We start from the raw sequence: 22,936 nt of genomic DNA, 5'->3' as shown, positions 1-22,936 counted from the left end.
AATGATATGCTTTTTTGGACTTTTATTTTTAAAACATTTATTTTTGCTAAACGGCTTTGCAAGTTTGTCCATTGAAGCGTACGGCAAAGATCCTTTACCACATAGAATTAGGATTAACGTCAAAGTTTATCTGTTTGAATTCTATTGTCGATAACGTAATAACTTTAATATTTATTTTGAGCTATATAGTTTCTTTTTACTGGAATTGGTTTTTGTGCTTGATTAAATTTGATGAATGAAGCTTTTGCATTCTCGACGATAAGAATGCTTCTATATTTGCAAAAAGTGCTTATTTGAATGAAATTGGTTTCAGTAAAGTCGTTTTCGGTTATGAGCTAGTATTATCCGGCAGATTGTTTTTAAGGCAAGATTTTCTTTTTGTATCAAGTTTTATATATTTCTTTGGTTTGTTCCTTTTTCTCCGATTTTCATTTATGTCGAGATTGAATCAATCTCTTTCATCGTTTTGTGATTACTCCAGGCAGATTTCGTTAAATGCAATTAAAACATTTTTACGCGTTAAAATGTTAAACTTTGTAATTGTCTATTCTTTATATCCAAGCTATAGTATATGTGCAACAACAGAGCATTTATTAGGGGTTCTCCTATATCCACCAACAGCTCCGCTGCAAACAAGCTTTTAGGTTTGTGCAGCCTACTTTAGTAACTTGGTCAATATCGTGCCGCTTTGTTTGTATAGTAACTCGCCCCTTTTTCATTATGGCAAAATACAATGGACAAAACAAGCAACTAGCAAGCCACCTACCGCCCAAAGTACAATAAGAAGTAAATATAGGCTATACAGGCATTTCACTGAAATTGGACTAAATAGGTGACCCATGTTAGGAGAAAAAACTTTGGTTTAATTTGAATTTAAAGCTTTGCTTGCTTTGCGTTATCTGATTATATTGATTGTGTTAGGTGTATTTGGCTAATTTCTTAAATTTTAATAACAGTGTTTTGTATCGTACTGAATTATCTTCCTTATCCGAAAAAGGGCAGTGTATTCAAACTAATTAGTCCAGAATTTTAGTCACATTTCAATTAAAAACACTCAATTTAGTAGAGTCAAAAGAAATTAAAGTCCATACTGTTGTAGGCTAAAGTGTGTTAGTGCCTTTATTGGTTTTGCCACCTTTTGATGCAGTCCAATAGCCTTCACAGGCTATAATGGAGACATAGAAAAAAACAGGCCATATCGAAGACTAGGTTAATTTATTCACATCACATTAAAATTAGGCCATACGCATATTGATTAATGTATTTCTTAATTTTGTTATAACTGATAGTGTTGCTAAGCTAAGTATGGAATCAATGTTTTAAAGAATGCTAATCACAGCATTTAAACTTTTTTCCCTTCCTCATAGGAAAGATTGTTGTAAGTGCTACTGCCATTGGACCTGTGACAAAAAAAGGTAAATTCTTCAAACTGAATACATAGCCTATGTTCTTCCTGAACCAAATTACACGTAAATGATTTCGAAAGAAATGTAGTAAAAACAGGAAATTCAATATTCAAGTAGATTACAAAGTTAAAGCAACGTTAAAATTATACCTTGCCATAGCAATTGCCATCAGAGCCTGCTTGTTGGACTGGTTGATGCACAGGATCAGCAGAGACATCAAAACAAATACAGCAAAAGAGCAGCCAAGAGTGATTCCAATAACAGTGGAAGTTGACATTGTTGAGACCTCTTCTTTTCCTTGCTGTTGCTCACACGGTGTGATGTTGATGTTGACATCTTTGTGTTCTTCTGTTAGGCGCTCATCGGATTCTTTGACAAGTGGTGCAGCAGCAAACGGAGCCGGTTCTTGATTTGCAAAGGCTCTTGCATGCTCACGTGCGTATGCGTTCATATCTGTGAGGATGTTAGAACTTCAATTTGAAATCTGCACAGGAGCCAAGTCGGAGACTTTTGCATACCTCTGACATTGATTGATATCATCACCGCGTCATTCTTCACGAAGTTCCTGGTGTTGAGAATGTCGGAAAGTGGCATGAAGTTGGCATATCCCCAGCCACTGTTCAGTTCCTGAGGTTACAACGTTTTTATGGCATCGTGTGAATTATTTTTATTTACATTTTAACATTTTAAACACATCATACCGTAGTTGGTTGATCCCAAACTGATCCTCCATTTTCGCCAGTGATGTAGTTGGAAAATTGACTCATTCGCGTGAGTGCGTCTGGTCCCTGGTCTACCACCATCATACGGATGACGTGGTTATAAAATGGCCACGTCAATGTATTGTCATTTTCACCCTGGGCAAGGGCGAAATACATTCCTACATATCCATCGTTTGAACTGCTGCTGCCTTGCGGGAAGAGCTGGAAAACCATCGTAAACATAATAAAATTTCGGTTTGGTTACTATAATAAAGCACTTTCGTTCAAAACATTACCATTATTTTGAAAGCGTAGCCTTCATCAGTATAAAGAAGTGGACTGTATACTACATCTCCTTTAGCTGTCGATGCTAAAAGCTGACTAAAATCATTTACGACAAAGTAGGTTGTGTCACAGGGTTTGTCCAAAACGCTGATGTCGTCAATTGCAATCACGTCATTTGCAAAACCACCTAAAATGAAAGCAACATTATACAATTACAGTATGCAAAGTTATTTGCCGAAGGGATATAGGTTGAAATAGTCAATATAAACTTTTCAAAACTTAGCTTCAGCTGTCGATTGCTCCCGCCTTACAGCTACAGTTACTCACTTGTTTTAGCAGCTACGACCAGTTTGTAATAACTTGGAGCCTGGATGGTGAACCTTTCAATATTCCAGTAATTTTCATGATCACCTGTGATGGTCACCAACGGCGCAGTGGTCAAAATTTCACCAGTAGTTTGGTCGACTGTGCCCATGTATATGCTGCGTTTTATTGTAACATGGTTAATTTCAACGATTTTGGAAACATTAAGGAACTGCAAACTGTTTCTGGCATAAATAAACGTTAAAGCTAAAAAGAAGATGGCCTTCTCAGCATCGTTGACTTACGCCAGCGCAGCGTCACTGCCGGCATCAAGATCCATGTAATATCCAAATTCAAGACACTGCTTGTTGTTTCGTGACTTTAATCTCATTGATGCCATGTTGCCTGTATTTCCAGCTTTCTTACCGCTTGTGTCCAACAGCATAAAGCTTCCTGAGTGAAGTTTAAAAAATGTAATAAAATGCATTCTTTGCTTATTTGTGTATTTTTGCTTTTTTATCTCCAATTATTGTAAACAATCGTTACCTGATCCGCTTGTTCCTTGTGTGTTGTCGACGAGTGGAATATTTGCTGAAATCGCTTTTCCCTCAGTTTCTCCAATTACATACCGGATCCAATCAATGTCATCTCCGCTTCTGTCCTGTATGTAACCGCACACTGATTCCTCTTCAAAGTTGCAAGTGTAGGATACTCTAAGGGAATCGGCTACAAAAAGATTTATTAATTCATTGTTCTAATTTTACAGGCTGAACGAAACGTAAAAACTTATAGTTTTACTTTGAAGGTATAGCACTATAGCTTATAGGCCTACAGTTTGCAAAATATTCGAAAGAAATTATTCCCAATGCATATATATGCATGTATTCTATATCTTCCACAACTGACTTTTTCAGGCTTACAAAGTTTCAAGTAAATCGACTAAGTCCGGAAACCTAATTTTATTCAAGTAATACTGTTATGGAAGTGTATGTATGAAGCTGAACGTTTTTGTAGATATGTAATTTTTCTATAATATTTTTGACATATCATGTCGTAGTTATATCTCTGGGCTTCGCCGCTTTTTTTTATTAGCGTTGCTATTGAACACTGATATTGTACTTTAACTGTTGGCCTCGTATTTTTTCCCTTAGAGGTATGGCGGAAACAACCAGTTGTGGTATATACGTGATTTGAAATACAGTACGTTTCAAAAAGCCACCTTTAGAAAGGTTCAAAATTAACAAAGACACAAAGTCAATCTAAACTGCAATGCTATTTGTAACATTTCTTACCACAAGAGTACATCCTGTTAATGACGTCAACGTCGCCTTCGCTGAAAGTTCTCCTTTGACCAATCACGTCTTGGAAGGCTGGGTCAATCGTCACAATCGTCTTTTCACCATTGTTGCTAGGGAATGTACAAAATATTGAAATTATATTGTAGCTTAAGCAGCTTAAACTTAAGCGAATGTGTCGACTGTTTCAAGAAACTTCATTTTACCTGAATGAGGTGTCACCGTAGTGCATGACCGAGTTGTAATCGTAAGACACCCGACGGTCATCAACTTCATCATATGTGTACTTGTCGAAGTTATGCAGCTTGTCTTAAAAAAAACCAGACGTTACACCAATGATCAAACACAAGAAAAGTAAAACTTTGTTGAAGCCATTCACATATTACAGCACAAAGTGATGGATCTCTTCCATCGTTTACGAAATTGTTTATAATCCAGTAATTACCAGCATCAATGTTATCTACTTCTATGATGACGTAACCATCTCGATCGGGACGCGATTGCTCGTGGTAGATCCCGATGGCGTGCATCATTTCATGTTCGATGGTCGACATCTTCTCGCATCCGGAGCCGATCGAAATAGTCTGGGGTCCGGTGCCCTGTTTCCCAACATAAGACCAGCACCTGCGTCAAGGATACAGACGTAAGCAAAATTAGAACAAGAAAAAGAAAAAATAGAATTGAATTAGAGACGCTAACTGTATAAAGTAGGAAGCCCATTGGAAGAAACGACTGGATTTACAGATGTCTTTCATCAAGACGCATTTGTCGGTTTTATTTCTCACCCGCTCAGGGGTTCATAAAAGAGATAGTCTTCCTCATCAACTCTGTCAGGGAAGGAGAAACAAGTCCTCATCTCATATTCCTGGCGAGCATCTTCGATTCCAGACACAGCCTGGTTAAAAAAGGCTCCAGGTAATCGATTTTGATGACTCACACAGAAAAATATAATAAAATATGGGTTATAAAATATAAAAATCCGGCTGAAAACTAACGACTGTGTTTGGGTCAAGCAAAGTTAATATTAATACAAGCTCACCAAGAAGGGCAATGAACTTGAAAACTGAATAGGGATAGTTGTGCTTGGCCAGTAAAGAGAAGTGTCTGTGATGGCATTTCTTCCTCTGGGGTGTGGCACAATGTCACCGTCTACCAAACGCTTGTCGGTGAACTCTGGAAACATTTATCATCAGAATTTCAACTTGCAAACAAGATATTGCAATTAAGCATTTTTTGCAAGTAACGAAGTTGTAATGATTAATGTGATAAATCAAAGTAGATTTTTTTGTTAATCATTAACCTCAGTGCAGTACCATGAAATGTTTCCGGAAGATATCAAGAGCCTGGTAATTGATAAGACCAACTCAAACAAGAATATACGTGTGCTGAGCTTATACACAATAATTCTAAATGCAGTTATTATAGTCGTTTATTAAAATCTTTTCACATCGGTCGTTGTACGTACTCTGGTTTATGTCAAAAATATCTTCGTCATCCGCAACGTTGTTTAGTGCAGCTCGGTAATCAAAGATTGCTACAAGGTAAAATGAAAAAAATAACGTTACTTCATATACAAGTTAGAGCTTTTGTTTACAATGCACGAAAGCTCTGCTGGTTATTGGTTTATGCCGTCTATTTGCGTATTCTAAGTTAATTTACTACCAGTATGCACCATTATTATTATTTTTATTTTTACGTTAATGGCGTTTGTTTCATAAAAGTCTGAATCATTTGATCCAACGTTGCATGTAAATTTTGGTCACAGCTTACGGTTCACTGAAATTCAGCCATTAATTCAATGATTGGTAAGTAATAAATTCCTTGTAGCTAATCACAACTGGAAGATTTTATCAAGAAATTATTGTACATGTAAAGTTATTTACACAAAGAAAATGCATCATCTAACCTTGCTTGATAAAATATCCTCCTTTTCCACTTACACGAACATTGCTTTGACTTACAGCACTGGCTGAACACAACAAGGCAACAACAGCAAAAAGTTTTAACATTTTGCAGAAATTCAAATGAACTTCTGTTTTTTGCAATAACCTATACATTATGTAGAAAAGACGTTATTACAAAAGTGAACGACGGTTTTTAACCTTTTTGGTCTATTTTCCCGTCAAAGCCAACTACCAAGCCCATATTTTCCCTTATGATTTTTAAAACTTTTTCAGTTCAGTCATGATACACTCTGGCCTGCGTTCTGAAAGGCCTCCCTTATACTTAATTCAACGTTGTCAACCAATAAGCAGTTCATCTTAATAACTTATTACAATCAAGATAATGCAGAAAAAGGTGTTTATTTTAAGACAAATTTTAAACTTCGTCTTTGTTAGTATTGATGTACGAGGTTGAATTGCAGACAATGATCAGTTGCAGATCACCCTTCAACTTGAGCTTGTTGCGAGCATTGGTTATGGTAGCTGCCAAAAAAACCAGCTACGCATCTAGATAAGTTGTTAAAAACAGTATCAGAACCTTTAAGACTTCGTCACTCAAGAGACGATGCATTTACCTTATTAGCCAGAAAGTCCCAAGGTTCAAGCTGACAAAGCAGTCCTTCGTCAACTAGAAACTTTGGATACTAAGCGTAGAAAAGAATTTATGGTTATTTTGATCCCTGGGTTTTCGTCGCAAGATCTGGAGATCATATAGGCATGCCAGCTTCATCTGGCAATGGCGTAGCCAGTAAGGGAGCAAATGGAGCAGTCTTAGTTCACGCGGTGTGCAATAGGATTCGAATCTCGTTTTTGTTACCTACTTAACTATTGTAATAATCTTTTGAAGTATAATTGCTGTACCTTACTTTATGTGTCTCAGATTCTGTTTTATCTTCTGTAATTTGCTGGTGTCAGCTGACCTAACACTTGGAGAACCCCAAGTCCAAAGCTCCAATTTTCCACCAAATATTTTTGTTACACAATACTTTCGTCACATGTTAATGTTGCAAATATCGTCTGTCACAGTGCTGTTTTATCTTTCTACAGCCTTTACCACATTTATTAGCGATTTTTAGTTTTACGTCGCAAAAAAACGTTAACGGGACGGCCGCGAAGATAAGACAACGCTCTCGCTGGAAACACATAGCTGTTCTTCAACTTTGCAGATATTGCAACTTTGGTGCAATATCTTGCACAAGATGCAAAAGTCTTCGAACTTCATTTTAAGGCGGGGCTCAAAGCTGAGCTAAACTTGAAAAAACGAATTAACATAACAAACCTAGTTACCTCTTGTCTTGGAATTTTGCCAAGTACTTTGACATTTTAGAAAGTGTTACTTGCTGTTACGTTTACTAGCCTAACTATTTCAAACCGCACCGTCAGCATTACCGCAACGCCCTGATGTGGAATAGAGCTTTAAACCTTTTTCGTGTGTAGTATACTCTACATTAGATGGGGAAGTTACATGAAGTTAAAATTCAAAAGAATATTTTCTGTTTTCTTTAATTACCTGCTTTAATTTTTAGCTTTAAAGAATTCAAAAGAAACATTGATTTAAACTTAGCGAGACAAGCATTAATAAAATAATAGATAGAATGGCCACAAAACCAATTGAGCACACTGGTTGCCGGCTACTTTAATTTTCACAAAATCCTGCTGATTGAAATAGAGGTTTGCCAAATAACAAGTATAGGCTACTATTAGCAGAAGCCCAGCCTTTAACGATTAACCACCGACCAATGTTTAACATGACGTCAAACGAAAATATTTTGAAGATAAGGGGGTCATAAAGGTTATCGACATCAAATTTGTGGAACCATCACATACGTGGGTCCTCATTGTTCTATTTTGATCATATTTGCCGAAACGAAATCATATCTTAAGTATGTCTAACAAGTTGTTATAGTTTTACTTTGACACGATTTCTGATCCTTTAATGTCAGCTTGAATAACTATGTTAAATCTCCTCTCTAGACAACAGCCTTGTCGTGGCGAAACAATTTGAGTGCCTCGATATCCTTTCGAGTCAAGCTGGAGAAAACGTTGCCTCCAAAAGGACAAGACCAGACCATCTGTGCCAAGACTGGTCGAAAGTAAAGGTCAGACAAAAATTGTTCCAAAAATGTCAATCGTACCGCATCCCTTGTCGCGTTAACCTAACGAGCTTTTAAGCTAATGAAAGCGACGTTCTTATCCACAAATCAGTTGTAATCGGAAGCACCAACATGTTTGTTGAGGTAACCAACCGCCACTTATTCATACGGCTGACATACAGTGTTTCAGAATATTTTAAATATACATGTCCTTTATATGACATGTATTGGCACAAACTATGAACAGTTTTTAGTCAATTGGTGCAAAAAAACGATGAGTTAGAAATTTTTAATGTATTAATTTTCGGACAAACAGTTTTTCTAAAAGAAAAGCAAGTCAAATGTATTTTATGTCATCTTGAACGCTGTAAATCTAAAGAGTTTTGGGAAGCAAGCCCCCGGATACCCCTAAATTGCGTTACTACTTTCCCGCTGTTTCCGTTATCGGTGATGTGTGACTTGTCAAAAATAAAAATATGTCATATCAAATTTGAAGTTTTCAAATTTCCCAAAGCTCTTGATGACAAACAAGTTATCCTTAAACCAGCGTGAAATTGGTTACCGGCTCCCTGTTGGCTACTTATTCAAAACGTGAAGCTGGATACCTGTTCCGGGGTTACTTATTCAGTTACTACAACAATTCAAGAAGTTTGGCCATAAAACCACTTGCAGTATAGCCTATACTTTTTGTGACAGCCTTTTTTTTTACAGACAATACTTTTTTTTTTTTAAATCATAAAAGTAAGGGCAAACTCAAGTAAATATATACCAGTTTGTTTGAGTTCATCTAAATTTATGTTAAATGCAAAAAAAAGAAAAAGAAAAAATGAAAACAAATTTATCAAATTAAGATAAATTCAAGTAAATTCAAGTTGTTTTATATAAAAACACATTAATTAATGTTTTAGAACAATCGAAATACATTTAATATTAAAGGCTCAAATATGCCTACATAAATCCAAACAAATTTGTGCTAAGTCCGTTTAGGTTTGATATAAATTATTTAAGCTGAGCTTTCAGAAAATAACGGATCTTATGTTTTGCCAATAACCCCCAAAAAGTTACTAATATAAAGAAGTGACTATAGCTGCAATTCACCGAATTGGATATGTTGTGAATATAAGCATTTTAGTTACATTTAGATAATTAACATTGTTGGCATGCCTTCTACTGATTATTGCTGAACTTGACGTAATTTTCAAGGCACACATTAAAACTAGCAGAGCATTCCGGTAACGGAGTGTGATGAAACAATGTCACATTCTGACAATTACCATGGAGGATTTGAGCTGCTTAGGATGTTGTCAATATGCGATCTCAGAGTACTTTTTCAGTTTTTCATGGTTTGCTTATCGAATTCTTAAAATATTTTTCGATGATATATGTTTACATCATACTGAATTTGCTTCCGAATATCCGCTGCAAAAGGCAGTGGTTTCAGGCTAGATAGTCCGGACATTTTATCAAATGTAGGCGCAAAATTTATTAGCTAAAAAAACTATAACAAATATACTAGGCAGAAGTGTTTTTGTGACTTTCCTGATTTTCTTAAAGTTGATGCAATTCAATAAATTTAACAGACGGTGACTGAAGGCAGGCAATTTATTTCGCATTAGAATTAGGCCATGTATACGCATATTGACGTAGCTATATTGTTATTGCTGATTGATGCAACTGATAATAATTTTGCTAAGTATACACTAAAATTTACTGAAGTTTGATCATAGCACTCAAACTTTTTTCCCTTCTTCATAGGATTGATTATTATAGGTGCTACTGCCATTGGACCTGAAATAAAGAAAGTTAAATAGCCTATATGCCAACATTAAACCAAATACAAAAAACACGTAATTTATTGTTAAAGAAGATTATGAAGTCAAAAGAACGCCATTAAATTATACCTTGCCATGGCAATTGCCATCAGAGCCTGCTTGTTGGACTGGTTGATGCACAGGATCAGCAGAGACATCAAAACAAATACAGCAAAAGAGCAGCCAAGAGTAATTCCAATAACAGTGGAAGTTGACATTGTTGAGACCTCTTCTTTTTCTTGCTGTTGCTCACACGGTGTGATGTTGATGTTGACATCTTTGTGTTCTTCTGTTAGGCGCTCATCGGATTCTTTGACAAGTGGTGCAGCAGCAAACGGAGCCGGTTCTTGATTTGCAAAGGCTCTTGCATGCTCACGTGTATACGCGTTCATATCTGTGAGGATGTTAGAACTTCAATTTGAAATCTGCACAGGAGCCAAGTTGGAGACTTTTGCATACCTCTGACATTGATTGATATCATCACCGCGTCATTCTTCACGAAGTTCCTGGTGTTGAGAATGTCGGAAAGTGGCATGAAGCTGGCATATCCCCAAGAACTGCTCACTTCCTAAGATGTAACCGTTTCAAAGTTTAGCCACCTAAGTTACTCTATTTTTTTCGTTCTTTAAATTTTAAATGCTTTATACCGTAGTTGGTTGATCCCAAACTGATCCTCCATTTTCGTCAGTCAAGTAGTTGGAATACTGGCTCATTCGCGTGAGTGCGTCTGGTCCCTGGTCTACCACCATCATACGGATGACGTGGTTATAAAATGGCCACGTCAATGTATTGTCATTTTCACCCTGGGCAAGGGCGAAATACATTCCCACATATCCATCGGCTGAACTGCTGCTGCCTTGCGGGAAGAACTGGAAAGAAAAAGCCGTCAACTCTTGTATTCTCTATTGAGTTACGTATACTGCAAGACTAGGTAACGTCAAAATTCACAAAACTTTTATAATTATCAAAATTTGCTAATATTGCTAAAGACTTCGTTATGTGTCTGTCATTTGTCAATCTGTTGGGAAGTGGGTTGTAATCAAAGATAGATATACTTTACACAAAGTGGCATACTCAGTCAATGTTATAAAGCTTTTTTTTCTTTTTGCATCACCAGTTACCAGTATTTTAAAAGCGTAGCCTTCATCAGTATAAAGAAGTGGACTGTATACTCCATCTCCTTTAACTGTCGATGCTAAAAGCTGGCTAAAATCATTTATGACAAAGTAATTCGTGTCACAGGGTTTGTCCAAAACGCTGATGTCGTCAATTGCAATCACGTCATTTTCAAAACCACCTAAAACGGCCAGAAAACATGTTCATATATATAGTTATGGACACAAAGTCTTTATATAAACTGCTGGCTCCCATGTCACATTAACTCACTTGTTTTAGCAGCTACGACCAGTTTGTAATAACTTGGAGCCTGGATGGTGAACCTTTCAATATTCCAGTAATTTTCATGATCACCTGTGATGGTCACCAATGGTGCAGTGGTCAAAATGTCACCAGTAGTTTGGTCGATTGTGCCCATGTATATGCTGCGTTTTATTGTAACATGGTTAATTTTAACGATTTTGGAAACATTAAGGAACTGCAAACTTTTTCAGTCATAAGTAAACGTTAAAGCTAAAAAGAAGATGGCCTTCTCAGCATCGTTGACTTACGCCAGCGCAGCGTCACTGCCGGCATCAAGATCCATGTAATATCCAAATTCAAGACACTGCTTGTCGTTTCGTGACTTTAATCTCATTGATGCCATGTTGCCTGTATTTCCAGCTTTCTTACCGCTTGTGTCCAACAGCATAAAGCTTCCTGAGTGAAGTTTGAAAAATGTAATAAAATGCATTCTTTGCTTATTTGTGTATTTTTGCTTTTTTATCTCCAATTATAGTAAACAATCGTTACCTGATCCGCTTGTTCCTTGTGTGTTGTCGACGAGTGGAATATTTGCTGAAATCGCTTTTCCCTCAGTTTCTCCAATTACATACCGAATCCAATCAATGTCATCTCCGCTTCTGTCCTGTATGTAACCGCACACTGATTCCTCGTCAAAGTTGCAAGTGTAGGACACTCTAAGAGGGTCGGCTACAAAAAGATTTATTAATTCATTATTCTAATTTTACAGGCTGAACCAAACCAAACCATTCGTTGGTTAATTTTTGTTAGCTCTATGAAGTAACTATGAAGCAATAACTAGGTTTTGAAAAAGTAAAGCGCTCTAATTATGCTCTGAGAAGGTGTTATAGCCCAGCGTGGCCTACTGTAGCCTACAGTCAGCAAATTATCCGGAAAAAAAGACTACATACCTAAAGCACTATTTTTTCGATTCCAGTTTAAATCTTATCCAGCATGCTACATTTTAATGAAAACAATTTCGCCACGAAGTTATTGCATATATGCAATAGGCTATACGTCATAGTACAATTACAGTATACAGGTTAACTTGGTTTATTACAAGAAAACAAACGTATGTATATATCAATAAAGTTAACCTTCAGAGTGCCAAAATACATTCTGTTTTTTATTTTACTATAAAATTTGGTTAACACGGTTCAGACAATATCAACTTAACTTACAAAGATAGCGTCACAAAGTCGTAGACAACGTGCGTGCTTCCAGCCAATGTTCCCTCTAAGCTGCGCGCGTGCGCAAATGCGCACTGCTGACACGGTCTACGCGCACAGAAAATCTGTGCTGCGCACAAGAAAAAAATCCAACCTGAATTGAAAATAAAATAAACGCATAATAATGGCCACAGTGCGCACGTGGCACGTCTGATGTTGCTCACAGTGGTCCAAGGGACCGCTCAGGGAGTTAGTGTGTTTGCTCAGACTCGTGAAAAATTAGAGGGAACATTGCTTCCAGCAGTAACCGTAATTGGCTGAGCGTGACAGAAAACATCAGACAGCAACGTTTAAATTATCGCAATTCTATCCCAATTTTCTTACCGCAAGAGTACATTCGGTTAATCATGTCAACGTCGCCTTCGCTGAAAGTTCTCCTTTGACCAATCACGTCTTGGAAGGCTGGGTCAATCGTCACAATCGTCTTTTCACCATTGTTGCTAGGCAATGCATTAAGTGTTTTAACTAACCGAATAATGTCAGCTTTGAGTTATTTCAAAGCGGACAGCAACCCACCAACTTTTTACCTGAATGAGGTGTCACCGTAGTGCATGACCGAGTTGTAATCGTAAGGCACCCGACGGTCATCGACGTCATCATATGTGTACTTGTCGAAGTTGTAAACCATGTCTTTAAAAATAAAACGTAAAGCAACTTTTGTCTTAACAACGTAAACAACAAACCCAACAGTTGAAAAAAGAATGGCGCTAGACCGAAAATAGTGTAGTGCCGACAATTCCTTTTACAGAAATGATGAGAGTAAAATTAAATTAAGGTCAACAAACCAATAACTAATCGTTTTTTGTTTGTCCCCTAAACTAAGCCTATTATTAAGGATAATATAATTACCAGCATCAATATTCTGAGTTTCAATCACAACGTAACCATCTCGATCGGGACGCGATTGCTCGTGGTAGATCCCGATGGCGTGCATCATTTCATGTTCGATGGTCGACATCTTCTCGCATCCGGAGCCGATCGAAATAGCCTGGGCACCTCCTTGTTTTCCAACAGAAGACCAGCACCTACAGCGACAAGAAAGAGGGAATGAGAAAGATGAAAAGCTAAAAGTAAAAATATTTTCTATTTCTTACCCGCTCCTGGGTTGGTAGATGAGATAATCTTCCTCGGCAACTCTGTCAGGGAATGAGAAACAAGTCCTCATCTCATATTCCTGGCGAGCATCCTCGATTCCAGACACAGCCTGAAAAATGACGTTTCAAGTAAAGAATGATTTTGTTCACACAAACGAATCAAAATATAGGTAATGATATAAAATGATTGCAATAAGTTTTTATGTAGTAAAGACGCTGCCCTTAATATAACTACGTTTTAAGTTGAACTAAGCTTACCAACAAGGGCAACAAACTTCCAAACTGAATGGGTATGGTCGTGGTTGGCCAGTAGAGCGAAGTGTCTGTAATAGCGTTCCTACCTCTGGGGTGTGGCAAAACGTCACCGTCGACCAAGTGCTGGTCGGTGAATCCTGCAGAAATGCTGTTTCATCAACCAATTCAAACAGAATATAAAGCAAACATCTCATCAATCATAAACGTTAATCATCGTCATCAACCTATGTTAATATAAAACTAGAAGTATTTCCAGTAAATCTCGAGAGCCTGGTAAATGATAAAACCAGGTCAAATGAACCTTGCAAACTGTTTGTTTTAAAGCATTTCAGTGTGCTGGGTTCAAAACACACCCCAACATTCATAGATATGCATTTATTGATAACTTCTTACACCTTTCGTTCGTTATACTTACTCTGGTTTATATCAAAAATATCCTCATCATCCGCAATGTTGTTTAGTGCAGCTTCATTATCAAAAGTTGCTGCAAAAGTAAAAGTAGAACATAGCATTCGCTTTACGTAAAACAGATTTTCACATATAATGTGTATAGCTACATTTAAATCACCACTAACTTCTCAAATACATTAAAATTGTTTATTTTCCGCTCGATTTATTTCTAGATTATTAAAATCTATGTTTTTTGCACTTATCGTTAGATTCAAGATAATGCGTTGAAAGCGGTTTTTGTATTCTATAAGCTTGACTGAAATTTAAGCAATAATTTAGTAATAAAAACGAAATTATTTACTTCAACTTTTGATTAATTTTTACGCAACAACCTGTAAGATTTTCTAAACTCTACAGGAACAATACATTTGATATCTATTTACGCAAAAACGTGGCACCAGCACACCTTGTTTAGTGAAATATCCTCCTTTTCCACCCAAACGAACGTTCCGTTGATTTACTGCGCTGACCGAACACAGTAAGGCAGCAACTACCAAAAGTTTAATCATTTTGCAGAAATTTCAAGCGAACTTCTGTTTGTATGCCTGAGAAGAATATCAGAAGATTTGGCATATCTTAACGGAGATTAATATCTTAGACAGGTTATATAAGGATATTAAGATCTTGCGCCGATGGGGGAATAAAAAATTGCTGCAGATCAGAGTCAATACCAAAACCTCAACACCCGATGCGTCAAATGATGCCAAAAGAGCTACATACGAAACTAACTAAGTGAAATGGTTGCTTTTATGGAAACCTTCACCATGTTCACGTTTTAGAAGATTTTTCACAAGAACTCTTCAGCGTTACACTATAAAGTAAGTACGGTAAACAGTCACTGTGCGTGTCTTGGCACTTTCTCACTATTCTGGTATCTTGTATAAAGTTTTGAAGAAATAGTGAATAACCTCATATTTAACAACTAGTCGTTCTCCTGATGTGAAACACATTTCGTAATTGAGTTGTAGATGAATTAAAAGATCTAACACACGTGTTTTTTTTCTAAAACTCTTGCGTAAAAAAAATAAAACTTATCAATTAAGTCTAATAAAATCATAGCTTCGATGGCATCAGACCCTCTTCTGGACCTGCTGCCGTTTTTCGGTTGTTTAAATGCTTGGAACTTTGTTCAAGGATTTTTAAACAAAAGGATGCCAAATAACTTAGGCTGAAATACTATCGGAAATGAATCTTTGAAACGTTAGCAATTAACGATTAACTATTAAAAGCCTTTGTTTGGCGTTAGGTCAAATAAAATATATTCATTCTATGGTCCTAAGAGTCAGCAGCAGCAAATTTGTCAAATCATCATCAATGTGTGTCTTTGTTGCTGTTATTCCGCTAAAATAAATTTTAACCAAAGCTGTCAAATTCCGGGGATTAGCTTGTTTCTGTTAAATTGCGTGAGAGTGTTCTGTTTGTATTAATGTCAAACTTTACATGGCAAGCAATTAAACCTCTTACACCAACATTTCGCCAATTGAGATAAGCAAGTTAGCTCGAATTCTACCTATAGTTCACGCATGCCACTTGAAATCTGTTTTTTGTCAATTATGTACAATGCTTATCTGAGGTATCGGAAGTTGTCAAAAAAATGGGTGTTTACCGAAGTTACACCTAAACAGAGCACAGAAAACCTGGAATGTTGTGGTTACAAACATACACTACGAGTAGCCTTATTTTCGTGACGTTGTCATCAAAGTCCTGTCTACAGTTAGCGTTCAAATATCTATCTATATACCGTCATGTAGGATTACACCATGCAGCAGTCATACGTCGGGTGTACCGACACTTAATCACGCTACACATTATCACTAGGACATTTAATCACGCGACACATAATCACTAAGACATTTAATCACGCGACTTGGATACTTAATCACGCGACATTTAATCACGCGACACATAATCACTTGGATGTCGGAAAAGCGTGAGGAAAATTCAGTAATTCAAGCTCGTGTGCATCTCTCTGTGGGAATGGCGATGTGGATTGCTTTTAAGGTTGGCCTAAAGCCAAAGGCTATTAGTCTTTCTTTTAGAACTCCCCGACAATTGTCTTTGACTCCGTTTTGCCGGCTTTCTCTATAATGTTTCTTTAAATCAACACCAGCTTCATAAAGTCTAATTGTTATATTGTCCGAAATAAGTAGTATCACATTAGAAACATTTTCATCATCTTTTCACATTTAAACAAAACTATAACTCCAATTCAGTAATGAACAGTCCAGAAGGTAAAACTGATATTATGTGTAGAGACAAGAAGGGGAGATTTTAACCAAACCTTAGTTTTTATACAAACACATTAGCCAATCAGGAAATAACATGTCATTTTGCATTGCTACGTATAACCTATGTAATATTAATATCTAACATTATTCTATTGTCACAACGTGCAACGTTTCTGCAAGGAATTGCTGGTACTCAACCTTCTATTCCAATGCGGTACAAGGCACTGAAACTGCGCGTGCAAAACACACTTGACCGTTATCTGTCAAGTGAGATTTTAGTCTATCTTCGTGCAGTTGCGTACATTTCCCATGCATAACATTGCTGTAAATTGTAAATGTAAATAAACATTGAAAATGTGTGATTAAATGTCGCGTGATTAAATGTCCTAGTGATTATGTGTCGCGTGATTAAATGTCCTAGTGATTATGTGTCGCGTGATTAAGTGTCGCGTGATTAAATGTCCTAGTGATTATGTGTCGGTGATTAAGCGTCGCGTGATTAAGTGTCACCAAACCCATACGTCGTAACATAAGCAGTAAGCACATCGCCTAAAATCGTGTGAGCTATTTTACTTAATGCGGTCATGTGATATTGTTTTATTGGGAAGACTAATCACCGTACACTTATATACAAAACAGTACCATGTTCAGTTTAGGCATGCAAGTAAAGATCATACGTCCATAGCCCATATCAACATAGTTATCGACTTATCCAACCCCATCATGCAGTTACTCTGTGTTTAATACTTTCTCAACTAAACACCAGGCAACAAAATAATTTAGCCATGTATATATTTACATTTGATAAAACGCAACGAGCATGAAGCTGACAAGACAGCTGGCTCACAAAGGGGCATGACGAGCAGAAATTTGACATTTTTGTGAGCACGCAAACCCTCAACACCAAATTTATCGGGAAATATTACGAAATAAAATTTTTGTTATTAGGTCAATCGCCTTTTTATGTTGTATCATCTGGACATGACCGATTCCTTTCAATTCAATCTGCCGATCCTTGAGGTCCCATTCCCTGCAAGCAGACAGACTCAAATGACCTACGCTGCCATCGCCAATCGTGTTGGACAATATCGGCTGGTCATGAATGAGATCATGACCACTGTAGTACAATGCGTGCCCCGTAGTGATCTCGGCGCCATAGAGACAAAAAGTTGTGACTCCTGGGTGAGGTGGCATGACTCCGCGCCGCCACTTGGCATTGGTGTCTAGCACGTAGTGATACATGTCAGGTGACATCTGTAGCTTCTCAACGAGGTGGGTGATATCAGCTCTGCTTGCTGTGTAATTTCGTTCATCGGTAGCCACAAAAGCTGTTGCTTTAGGCCAAACGTTTGGATTGGGCAAAAGCAGATAATCTAAAACAATGGCAGTGATGCTGTTTCGAGTTTTTTGACTGAGTGTAATTTAGAAATAAACGTTGTTAAAGCGGTATATATATGGGATTGGTCAAAACGTGGTAAAATCTTTCTGTTAAAAACATTTAAACGTTTGATCCATTGAAGGGAGAACTATAGTAGTGTTCATTAGGTAGTAACATTTTAATGATATAGTCTCGAAACTCACTGGATTCAAAAGTTTGTTGGGCTTTTCTCACGACGAACGAGTCGATTTCTGATTGTCTGAAGTTGAAGCCGGATACTATAGATTGTAACGCTTCAATGGATCCACCCCATGGTGTGGATACAGAAATAAAACAATCAATGAACTTATCCTGCATATAATAATAGATATTAGTATATGCAGCAGTAGATCTGGAAAGTATATTGCCCTAAATTTAAATATTTTACAAAAAATGCATTTATTATACTGTATTGTTAACAAATTAAACAATATATGCTTGATATTTTCGGCAACAACCAGTGGCAATAGTTTACAAAATAACTTAATTATCAGTAGATTGGGCCATAAGCTATATATTACCTTCCATGATTGGGACTGGTGGTTAAGAAACCAAGTGGTGTAAAGTCCACCCAAGCTGTGCCCAATCAAGGCCACTTTCAAGTTGCCATTTTGTTTATATGTCCACTCGACCAATGCACGTAATCTACAAAATCGATTTGGAAACCATCAGCCATCACCAACCAACCACCAGCCATTGCTTAAATTAACATGCTACAACAGTTATAAGCAAAAATCCAAAAGTAGGATTATTATTAGGATTATCGATCTACTGATTACTTACTTCCGAAAATAAAGTTTCTGGGAAGCCATAGTAAGTCGAAAGTCGTATGGGGCGCCGGTTATTGACGTATCCCGAACGTAACCGTGTTGCAGAAGCTCTAGTGTTATGAAACTGTTCAATTTGGCTTATAGTTTTTACACGTTTATTTTATACAGCTTTTACATAATTTTTAAATATTGTAAGTTTATATATAACAGTGATATGAATAACAAATATAATGGGCATATTAGTTTATGCAGCATGTATTACTCGTATGTTATATATAATATACAGTATAACGTATGCCATAGATCTGCATGAAATAACATACATGCTGCATAAATATGTCATGCATAAAATTTGTCATGCAATATTCAGCGTTATCATGTCTTGATCAAATACTTTTACCTTCTACCAATGCATGGGCGTCAGCTCCTACGTTGCCCATAAAATAAGCGGCCCAACTAGGATCCATGTATTCGATTGCATAGGCTGTACCAAAACCAGGCACACGGGTTTCGACCCCAGGAATCGTGTGACTTGTGTTGGTGTTTGCGTCAAACATCATACGCCAGTAATTCACTGTGCAGGGCAAGTTGCCAGGCATGAGAAGCTGAAATAAAACATTTCAGAACAGTTCATTAAAGCTGAAAAATATTTGCAAGCCACTACCAGAAAACCATGAATTCACCGAGAGGCAAGGAAAATCGGTAGACCATTAATCCGACGGTCATAATAGGATAGCATTGATAGTTACTAATAAATAAGTACAAATACTAATAATTTATAACTTATATCTTTTCCCTATGTCAAAAGATTAGACTTTAACAAAAATTACAGCATATACGGATTTCAAATTTATAATACATGTGTTACTTTGTATACCTTCAGATTCAACCATAACCGAAACCATCCATTATATACTTGGCATCCAGCAGCCACAGCCATTTTGTTCACATGGCCCTCAATGATACTAGCGCCATCTCCTGGTACGAACACCACCGGAGGAGCTAAAGGACGAAATACAATTAAATGCGATTACGTTATGTACTGTTTATTTATTCATTAACATTTTATAACAGTAGGCCTATGTATACACACGGCAATAAACGGCTAACATGTCAAAATGTTGAAGTGCTTAAACTGGTCTGTGCCCAATTGTTTATATACATATACAAAGTTGGAGAATCTCTTTTCGATATGACCGAGTTTTTAGAAAAAATTAATAAAAAGGAATTGTAGTTAAGTGAGAAAATAAAAAATTGCCTCATAATGTTTAAAAATGATCAAAGAAAAATTAATCGAGTTATGTGCGAACAATATATGAGTAGAGAATTACATTAATATACTGAAGCTTATAGGCATATTACTGTGTTATTTTTGCTGTGAGTGTGTTGTACTATTGCTTGTTTATTCTGTTCTTTTCTCTCTATTTCATTTTAGTTGTTTCAAATATTTTAATAAAAACAAAATGTTAAATTTACTCCTGCACTTATCGTGTAGGAAAATGTTTTGGCAAAAATTTCTATACCTTATCGTTTATACAGTGGTTCCCAAACTTTATCTACTCCCGTACCATTTTTTTGGTTTATGCAGCGTTCTCGTACCACCTACATTGTAGGACTATAAAAACTGACTTCAAGGATTTATTACCTAGTAATAAATGACGTTCTATTTCGTCACAAAGAAACGCTGTTTTCCAATCCAATGCGTCAATACCCTAAGGAATTAGTATTCAGTAGGGAATATAACATGAAATTTTACGCTCTACCTAATCTATGTGAATTAAAATAATGCCGACGACAATAAAAGATCATTTGCGATCGTTTGGTGTAAACTTGATAAGTTGCTCGCGTACCACCTGGAAGACTTTTGTGTACCACTAGTGGTACGCGTACCATAGTTTGGGAACCACTGGTTTATAACATACAGATTAGGAAAAAAATGTTGGGAACTACGACTTACGCAAAACAAACGACATAGTATAAAGCTATAAATATACAAAAGCTAAATAATAAATATATTTTCTATTTTTTTTACTATATAGTGTACGTTATGTAACAAAATATTTGTGCTTACGCCGCTTTTCAAACTCCTGAAAACAGTTTCCAACGCTGACCAAGATGAACAAAAGCAAAGCAGGACAACGCATGCGCGCTGTCCGCATCTTAACAACCCTATTCCTAAAAAAACCACCAAACATTTATCAAGTAGGCCCATACAACCTTTTTAGTTTTCCAGAACCTTACTTTTACATCTCACAAACAAACACCCAACGATCTTATCAGACACGTTACGTGACATTAAACAGAATGTATAATGCCTTTTAGATGCTCATAAATCTGACTTTTCGTTAACAAATTTATTTCCATTCCATGTTAACTCTTATTTACGCGACCAACCAGCGCCGTTCATTTAAACTCAACGTATTTCATTCGAACTGCTTTTCGCCTTTGGCTATATAGAATAATTGACATTTTCTTTTTTCTACGTTTTTGTTGTGATAAATACCGGTACTTATATAAAGGCATTCTAACCTGGATATATTGGGGTCGAGTGGGATAAAAGATAAAAAAGACAATAGAGGCCGGCTGCAATCAAATATTAGAGTCGTTTTGACCGATGGCGCCACTTCTGTCGCAAACGAAAGACAAACAAGACATCGTGTGAATGACCTAGAAAAGTCGACCAAGTTGAGTTGATCTAAACCACGTCCCTGGTCTTAAACTTCCTCTCTGCTTCATACCAGCAACAGCCGTTACCACTACATCACTTGCGAGTTAAGTTGCGTTTTACTATAAAGTATTAACTGTAGTAAATTGTGCCACAACTTAGCATAATTAAGCTTAAATTATATACGTCTAAAATTCAGGAATAGAATAAGTAAAGCAATACAACCTGACAACTCAAAAGAAAACCCTTAGTGTTCAATAGAAAGCACGTAGTTTGTAGCACAACGAAAACGCACACAGGCCAGAGGCAGAAACACGGCACATCATACAATCAAGACGAAGTGGGCAAATGAAACATTTCACTAACTTATCAACCATCTAATGAGAAACTGACGTGGTTGTTATAATAAACACATATGCGCAAGCCTGTAACAAGTAACAAACAAAACATTTTGCAACATTATTACTCGGTTTATGGGGAAAATGACGTGGTAATTACAATAAACATAATTTCGTTTACAATTTCCACTGAGATAATGAAAGCTTCTTCGACAAGAGCTTTACCGAAACTATTATTCAAATGATGCAGTTGTAGCCTATCTCTCAACTTGGGAATTTCCAGTGTGGTGATATGGAGTTGATGAGCACGTTGCTATTGCCAAATTTCGAACGTGAATGTGAAGGTCGTCTGAAAAAAAATGAGGGTCCAACGATCTAAAATCTAAATGAATATAGCTGAGCAACCCAGCGAGTGTAAACAGTTGATTCAAACCTTGGATCACAGTAATCGACTTCTTATTGGACATTGTTAGGCCCACAGCGAAAGGAAATTTTGAATACTTAGTTATCGATTACGGTCAGGTAGATAACTGATTCGGGCCTTAGAAGTCGATATTAATTCGTTTTGTTGGCTTTATAGCTTTCATCAATGCAGTATGGGGGATTCTGTACAACTTTGGTTAATTTTCAGCGCATGTTTAACAGTTTGAACATACCTGTCTTACTTCTTTTGTTGAGAAGAATAAATTCTTTATACCAGCAAAGTGTGGCGTTTTGTTCACGCCAGGTTAGTTTGGGTTCTCATGGATGCCTTCAATAGTCAATTTGTTAACTGGTGGACACGCTAGCTGATCTCAAAGCACAGTCTGCGACCGGATTCATTTTGTCTGGGAGGTAGGGAATTGAGTTGAAAAGTAAAGGAAGTTCTAATCAACATGTAATTATGTTCGCCCTGAAAATACCCTTAATCAATTGTAATTAAACTTGTCGTAACTTAGCTTTATTAAGCGCAAGTCACATTAAAATATACATCTAAAAATAAAGAATAGGAATAAGTAAAATATTACAACCTCACAGCTCAAAAGAAAATTCGTCTGTTATAAAATTCAGGCCACACAGTTTGTAACACGAAACAAAAGTAGACTGGCCAGAGGCAGAAACACGACACACCATACAATCAAGACAAAGTGCGTTAGCATACGAAACATTTCATTTAATGTTGAAAGCAAATGAATCGTGTTTTTCTAAAGGTAGCTATAGTTTTATATAAGATTAAATATTCAACGTTCTGCAGTTGTATAAAATCTTGAAAAAC

The 22,936-nt window shown here is 36.8% G+C and overlaps 3 protein-coding genes across 3 annotated transcripts; all 3 read right to left on the bottom strand.

Moving 5' to 3' along the window:
• Nucleotides 1–1,204: 1,204 nt before the first annotated feature.
• On the bottom strand, nucleotides 1,205–6,035 carry LOC143446727 (meprin A subunit alpha-like). The gene is made up of 15 exons (XM_076946491.1): nucleotides 5,897–6,035; nucleotides 5,456–5,524; nucleotides 5,030–5,163; nucleotides 4,776–4,885; nucleotides 4,436–4,614; nucleotides 4,197–4,299; nucleotides 3,988–4,103; nucleotides 3,242–3,421; nucleotides 3,001–3,148; nucleotides 2,720–2,874; nucleotides 2,404–2,579; nucleotides 2,108–2,329; nucleotides 1,925–2,033; nucleotides 1,556–1,859; nucleotides 1,205–1,400 (listed from the first exon to the last, which is right to left on the bottom strand). Exons 1-15 carry the CDS (start codon nucleotides 5,997–5,999, stop codon nucleotides 1,343–1,345), a joined length of 2,166 nt encoding a protein of 721 aa, XP_076802606.1. The 5' UTR covers nucleotides 6,000–6,035; the 3' UTR covers nucleotides 1,205–1,342.
• A 3,578-nt stretch (nucleotides 6,036–9,613) lies between these two features.
• Nucleotides 9,614–14,828, bottom strand: LOC143446728 (meprin A subunit alpha-like). The gene is made up of 15 exons (XM_076946492.1): nucleotides 14,670–14,828; nucleotides 14,229–14,297; nucleotides 13,817–13,950; nucleotides 13,559–13,668; nucleotides 13,314–13,489; nucleotides 12,992–13,094; nucleotides 12,789–12,904; nucleotides 11,746–11,925; nucleotides 11,505–11,652; nucleotides 11,224–11,378; nucleotides 10,959–11,134; nucleotides 10,485–10,706; nucleotides 10,297–10,405; nucleotides 9,928–10,231; nucleotides 9,614–9,814 (listed from the first exon to the last, which is right to left on the bottom strand). The coding sequence occupies exons 1-15, from the start codon at nucleotides 14,770–14,772 to the stop codon at nucleotides 9,757–9,759; spliced, it is 2,163 nt and encodes a 720-aa protein (XP_076802607.1). The 5' UTR covers nucleotides 14,773–14,828; the 3' UTR covers nucleotides 9,614–9,756.
• A 2,242-nt stretch (nucleotides 14,829–17,070) lies between these two features.
• On the bottom strand, nucleotides 17,071–20,906 carry LOC143445044 (lysosomal phospholipase A and acyltransferase-like). The gene is made up of 7 exons (XM_076943852.1): nucleotides 20,750–20,906; nucleotides 19,556–19,680; nucleotides 19,079–19,283; nucleotides 18,692–18,788; nucleotides 18,430–18,553; nucleotides 18,073–18,220; nucleotides 17,071–17,864 (listed from the first exon to the last, which is right to left on the bottom strand). Exons 1-7 carry the CDS (start codon nucleotides 20,871–20,873, stop codon nucleotides 17,401–17,403), a joined length of 1,287 nt encoding a protein of 428 aa, XP_076799967.1. The 5' UTR covers nucleotides 20,874–20,906; the 3' UTR covers nucleotides 17,071–17,400.
• Between the last annotated feature and the right edge of the window lie 2,030 nt (nucleotides 20,907–22,936).

The sequence above is a fragment of the Clavelina lepadiformis genome, chromosome 2 (assembly GCF_947623445.1).
Source record: "Clavelina lepadiformis chromosome 2, kaClaLepa1.1, whole genome shotgun sequence".
NCBI lineage: Eukaryota > Metazoa > Chordata > Ascidiacea > Aplousobranchia > Clavelinidae > Clavelina > Clavelina lepadiformis.
The sequence above is the reverse complement of the archived record's forward strand: the minus strand, read 5'-3'. Positions and strand labels throughout refer to the sequence as shown.